The sequence below is a fragment of the Plodia interpunctella genome, chromosome Z (genome assembly GCF_027563975.2).
Source record: "Plodia interpunctella isolate USDA-ARS_2022_Savannah chromosome Z, ilPloInte3.2, whole genome shotgun sequence".
Lineage (NCBI taxonomy): Eukaryota > Metazoa > Arthropoda > Insecta > Lepidoptera > Pyralidae > Plodia > Plodia interpunctella.
Genome location: NC_071324.2, coordinates 1,009,742 through 1,016,660, shown reverse-complemented (window position 1 = coordinate 1,016,660; position 6,919 = coordinate 1,009,742). Strand labels below are relative to the sequence as shown.

The following is a 6,919-nucleotide window of genomic DNA, read 5'->3' as shown; positions in this document are numbered from 1 at the left end:
CATAGTAATATTGACTTTAAATTTGGGCACATAAAGTTTAGTTTCACAGGGATGTTAAATGCAGTTGTTACATTTAGGAATGGTTTGTTACAGCGGGATTTTAATTTTGAAATATATCTATTTCTTTCTTACACGCGGTGTTGGGATGAGACAGCAAATAGGCAACTATAGTTTGAGTTATATGTCTTATTTCTATACCTAGTAAACTGTAAAATTGTTTACTGTTTCAGTCAGAAAACGTGCGCGCTGTGGGAATGACCACAAACTCGCGTTTTTTTTTCGAAACTAAACTTTGCAATTTGTCCACTTAATTTTCTAACGAATCATCTTATTTTGATTTTGACATTTTTTCTTTAATTTCATAATGTTTAACCCTTTTAATTGTTGTTGTGCCAAGCGCACTGTAAGTATTTGTTTTAGTCATGGTATTTTTTGTTTAGCCATTATTATTTCTGTTAATTATAAAATTTCTGTGTAGTTTTGTGACAGTGATGGACGGACTTCGCCGGTGTCGGATAATGAGCTACGAGTTTTTTACGTAAATGATTTTAACGAAAATGTTGTACCAATCATATGTAAACCACCCGCGCGCTCGCCCCTAGTACTCCCGGATTTGAACTCGCTGTTTTCTTCAAGTTCGGAGTCATTATATGATCTAACACATACGAATATATTAGTACACCAACGTCACACAGTCTCTCCTCGGCCAGTGAGGAAGACTCGTGTGATATCACTTTATACGGCACGAAAGTGCCGACACTGGCTCCTGGCCGCGAGACCAAATTTACGCAGACACCAAGTCCGGACTTATAGCTAGAGGAGCAAGTTCATGGTAAGAATTTTCATCTTCTATTAGTCATACTGCCGTACACTCATCTATAACCGCTTTCCTACTTTTTTGTTTCCACTTCGCACGGCCATCGGCGTCCCTAGTTGTCAGTTGTTGTTCTTGAGATTACCACTTTGCCAGAGCTGACCCTGGCGGGAGGTGGGAGCAAGGAGCAATATTGCATTGGTATTTGTTCCCTACGTAAATAGCAGTGCACTGTCGTCTTTTCATTCAATTTCTTAAAATCATTTTTATATTACATTGATTGACAGAGGTCGTCGCAGCCTATGGACGCCTGCAACACGAGCGCTATGTTACCCTCTTAGTGGAAGAGGGTCTTTGTTATTATTAACTTTGTTCTTGTAAATACAGCAATGCAAGCACGGTTGAAACAGAAGAGAGTAAGGTACCCATACAGACGACCTTTGTACCAAGTTTTAACTTCTGAAATCGACAAATTGTCTAATTCTAAGTGGTTCCCATTGCTGGGCACAATGGAAGGACACTGGACTCTTTACTGGACATTAGACATTGTAAGAGACTAGTCTTTTGGACATTGTCAGCCTAAATTTAATATTTTAATGTTATAAAATAAATATATATATATTAGGACAAATCACACAGATTGAGCTAACCCCAAAGTAAGTTCGAGACTTACGTAATGGGATACTAACTCAACGATACTATATTTTATAACAAATACATATACAGATAAACATCCAAGACCCGGGCTAATCAGAAAAAGATCATTTTCCATCATGACCCGACTGGGGATCGAACCCGGGACCTCTCGGTTCAGAGGCAAGCACTTTACCGAGGTCGTCAAATAAAATGCATGACAAATGTAAAATAAATGACAGATGTAAAACAAAGTTTACCCAAATCCAACCCGTAATTGGGTAAAGATTTTATTGGCCACACAGTAGTAACAATAGATATATGAAATATTATTAAAAATGGGGCTACCAGTTTTAGTTTTGGAACTCAACAAGGGGACATCAACGGATGAACATAATTTTTTTATTACGTTTTAAATGCTGTATCTGAATGTGACCACAGTGGTTCCAATTTGGGTCTGGGGTATCCAGATAGATCAATCAATCAATAAATATATTTATGTCCATGAAAATAGATAGGTACCTACATAAAAAGGTGTTACATTTAATATACAATATGCCATATACTATATTTTATTATTATTCACCTATTGCGGAGGAATGCAAAATTACAAAATACTTTTACAATATAATTTAATTACAAGATCAAAATAAATGAATAAATAAGTAATAAATAAATATATTAGGACAAATCACACAGATTGAGCTAGCCCCAAAGTAAGCTCGAGACTTGTGTTACGGGATACTGACTCAACGATACTATATTTTAAACATCCAAGACCTAGAATCAAAACAACGGACTCATATTAAAAAATTAATAATAAACATAACCGACGGCTACAAGTTTCCAATTAGTGTAAATGTAATCTTAAAGAATCGATTTCAAAGACCTTTTTATCTGGGACGCGTAAACGTATCAAGATGAAGTTCGCATGAAATATTCGGGTCGATGGTCCCTTGAAGCTGTGAAAAAATCAAACTTGTAAGTCCGCGCGTTCAAAATATTATGGATACTGTTTTGCATTTCTGTTAATAAACATAAATACAATCTGAACACCACATTCGAATAACTTATCTATTTGTATTTATACGTTACGTATATGAATCTGTTATAGTTTAAGGATATATAAGGGTATATATCATGTTTCAAACACCGAAATAAGGGTTTACAGGAATTCTGTAACAGATGTAAAACACTTCATGTGTTACACTTATTAAAGATATTGTTTTTGAATCCCTGGCTGGCTCCAATTACCCAAACAATTTGTAATATTCTTATATCAGCATTCTATTTATATTCATTAGTATCAGCATTCTTCTGAGAGAAGACTTTGGCATAAGAAAGAGTTCTTCTTTTCGGTAGCATTAGCAACCTGAAAACTTTGTAGTTTCAGCTGTGATTTTATGACGGGCCGCCTGCCTCACGTCAACCCTGATTGAGAATACTATTGTTGCCTATAAATTGTAAAAGCTATAGCCATGTCCATTAGTTGCTTCATACAACATCCATGATAGGGAGTTTTCCTATTCTATGTTGGATCACACGCCATATTGAAATAAAACTATAAAATATTAATTTTGAAGAAGATATTTAAAAAATATGAGAAGAAACATATAAGTAAACTGACTAGAATGTATTTATTAGCTGTAACTTGTTGTCTATAGTTAGTCTTCACTATATACGCTTCCCGCTGTCTGTCTGTCCCTATAACCTAAAACTACGCAACGGATTTTGATGCGGGTTATTCTAAATGGTAGAAAAATTTTTGGGTTTATAACTTATGATGGTTTCAACGGAGCGAAGCCGCACCGGCTCGCTTGTATATAATAAACTGTTTCGTATGTTAGCATAGCAAAAATTTGATTTGATCAATTTTGTTTATAACAAGGATTAGAATATGATGACAGGCACATAATAACATCATTAGCGCTAAAACAAACGTAGACTCTTGTACAGCGACACCTGTCGGCAAACAGCGGAACTAACAGCTCCTATATACGTGCTCCATTTTGAGATCTTTGTTCTCTTTCCAACCATACCGTTGATGGAAGGTCGAATGCACTTTTCACTAACACCTGTTGCTACCATTTCGCTTTCGACGACTTTCAAAACACAACATGGCTGAACTTGGTTTCGCAATGTCAAAGTGAAAAATGTATCTATTCAGAAATTTTTGCGATTAGAGCGCAGCCCCGTTGCTCAGTCGTGCTCCGTTAGTTTAACGAAGAAAATGTGTGGAGATTCGATATGGATAACAACAAAGCATAACGGAGCCGGAACGTGTAGTCATATGTTGTTTTGACACTGACGTACGTTGACGTACGTTGAAACTCCATACAAAATTCACGTTGGTTCTGCGTTGAACCGTTAACGGAATCAAAATCAAAATCAAATATTAATTCAGAAATTAGGCCTTCACAGGCACTTTCTCACGTCATATTCGTCGTCATACTAGCATTTCGGAACGACCACTGCTGAGAAGAAATGCCGAAAGAAACTCATTCAAACAGTATTGGTCCCTATTATGCCAGAAGGGCTTACCATTTTTTTAATATAAATATATGTATATTTTTTATCAGTAATATAACAATGTAAGTACACAATAAAGTACATGGTCAAAAGGTATACTGAAATATATTATGATTGTAATCAAGTGCTGATGAAAGGAAAAATATATGTATAATTAACCAAACAAAAAAAACTATTAATAAATGATCGAGCTGACCAGTTCCTCCCGGCAGCACCTGTTCACGAGTTGACGCGTGAGTCAGCCATCGCGAAGCTCAACCACAATAAAGGGAATCTCCCGACTCGACCCACAACAGAGGGAACCGGCGGACGTCAATGTGACAACGAAGCAATAGGGCATTGCTCTTATAGCCACTTTAAAAAAAACTGTGCCATTAGAATTGGTGCGCTGAACGGCGCATAGTGTCTTTTGAGGCTGTAGTGCGGGTTTGCAATTCGCTTGTCTAACTTATCTATCAAAAATTTTTGCAGAGACACATCCACATTCCGACAATGTGATGCAACGACAACCATACTTCAATGTGATTGGTTGACTGTGTATCAAAAGATTCGATAGTGAAGCGTGAATTAACAACTCGCACTACAGTTGCTGATCCCGATTTGAATCCAGTACATTCCGAAGATAGTACGCGCAAGATAGTGGCGTTTCATTCGCGTTTGCGTAAGCGCATAAGTAGGGTGTTTATTTTTGGTTAACCTACTTACCGGCCAGCACGCAGTAGTGCGAAATATACTCATTTTTTTGCTTTAAAAGTTGATTAGTATTTAGTACTTTCGCCCAATTGATTGTCATTAAGTAAGTGTGATTTTGTGAGCGTTTTGTAGCTTCTTGTTGTAAACATTTCCTTCTATCGCTTTCTTCCAAGTCGTTTTACTCATACATCATTGAGGCAATATTTTCCATTTGTTATTGTCATCATCATCAACTGCAGCCCTCTATGTCCCACTACCCAGCAGTGGGTCACTGGGCGGGTCAAACATTCGGCAGTAAGATACGCCGTTAAATAAAGCAGGGAAAAACTGAACAAGGATGGCCTAAGATAAGGTTGTCGTAGACGGAAGGAGGTCTATAGACCTTTTTACTGCTGAATGTTTTACCCTCAGGTTTTTCGGTTTATTTCTGGGTTCTTAAGAAGAACGCCTGATTAGTGCTTTGAGGTTGTAATATCGACAGATACAGCAGTCGATGTTAGTTGCTCGATCAGAAATATACCTAATATTTCTGGGCTTAAGATAGACCTGTTGTCAGGTCGTTATATCGAGGCACAGCTGTCGATGTTTGTTGTTAATGAAATGAAATATGTGTAATATTTCTGGGCTTAAGGAGAACGACTTATTAGTATTGTGAGGTCGTTATATCGACAGTTATGGCAGCCAATGTTTAGCACCATATCCAACATCCATGGATGAGTAAAATGTAATTTTTTTTTGATGTAACAATTGAAAATTGTTTTTATAGTAACAATAAAATTAGTGAAATACCTAATCATAAAAATAATTATTCATCCTTTCGACCTATATAACTGTATTTTGTAACCGGTTACAAAAGAAGAAAATTTTCTCTTTTCTCGTAACCAGTTAAAATTTTAAGTCATTGGATATTCTTTGGGTTTGCTCGTGCAGAATGAATTAGATAGATACTTTGAGCCAACGACTGTCAAACTGAACATCAAATGTACTTTGGATCAGAAAACTCTTGGGAGTACTTCTCCAGCCTTACCTAAAGCTTCATGGGTATATTGTATATTGGTATGGTATATTGGTCATTCATAGGTAGTTAAACTATCGATAGTTTTACAAGACTAGTAGGTTTCGAGCTTAGTTTCGTTACAAATACATTTCACACCCATCAACCTTCAACATATGTTTCCGGGTGCTTCCATTAACGGATTTCTGTATTACGAACAGGGTAAAACGAGAATTAGGAAAGGATTTAGAATTTAGTTTTCAAGTACAGTCAACAGCACATGAACCTACCGAAATGTATTGCAGACTCGTTACTATTACCGCGCCATAGAGGTTCATACAGGGTAATTTAATATTCTTTTGACTGTACAGTTGACAGCACCGCAATTAATGTGAAAATATTTAAAATTACTTTTTATTACCATAGAATTAAAACTACGATTGACTGTACTTTCATCCTTTGGTTTGGTTTGGCGTGTGCATACCCTGTCTGCATGTGCATACGCATTGCCCTTTGCCGCCCTATTGTGGAGAGTTTTAATCAACTGCAAACTTTAAGCCCCTGCGAAATGTTACTGAACAACTGAACATTACAACTGAAATACTTTGTTTAACCAGAGTTTATCTGAAATCCGGGTGTGTTATAACCATGGAATTAGTAGGTACTATTGTACGGAGAACCTACTAATTCCACGGTTATAATTTACATTGGTCATATATATAATTATCATGGAAAAGGCTTGTCACATGACTTATTACTACCGCTATCAGCGGAAAACGTATGGAACTTAATAGTCAACGAATATGTAGGTTCCCTCACGATGTTTTTATTCACCGGGAGCTAGTGGTTCTATTATGCTTAAGTCAGATTTATATACCGTGAATTTCGGTATATAAATCTGACTTAAGCTTATACTTAAGCTTATTATGGCACGTATAGGATTCGAATCTTAACTACCGGACTAACATCGTCTCAGACATAAAATAATATGTTTGTTTCCTATATTATAAACATGTTATTAATTGATCTATTTTATTTCCTCAGGAGGTCTTTCGGACGGCGAAGCAAGCCGAGGCCCCACTAGGGGCCGGACCTCACGACGTGACGACCCACGACGCCATACACTCGCTGGAAACCATCTTTACACGCACCCCCACCACACGGGTGGAAATGGTCAACCAGAAGTAAGTTGGTCCCTTCAGCTGTCGTCGAAACTATCTTCCGTAACCAGATGCGGTCGAAGACTTTATCATCCT

General features: G+C 37.1%; 1 protein-coding gene across 23 annotated transcripts in view; it reads left to right on the top strand.

The window, feature by feature from the left end:
- LOC128683299 (uncharacterized protein) overlaps nucleotides 1-6,919 on the top strand; it is a 171,815-nt gene that overhangs the window by 67,061 nt on the left and 97,835 nt on the right. For 21 of the 23 annotated variants that reach the window (XR_008406270.1, XM_053768761.1, XM_053768765.1 and 18 more), the window contains one exon: nucleotides 6,708-6,847. Coding sequence is in view for 20 of the 23 variants with exons in the window: in XM_053768761.1 (XP_053624736.1) it covers nucleotides 6,708-6,847 (140 nt within the window). In the remaining 3 variants the exon portion in view is untranslated. Of the gene's footprint in view, nucleotides 1-239; nucleotides 833-6,707; nucleotides 6,848-6,919 lie in introns of those variants that run through there. The other 2 variants (XM_053768780.1, XM_053768779.1) reach the window with 2 other exon arrangements.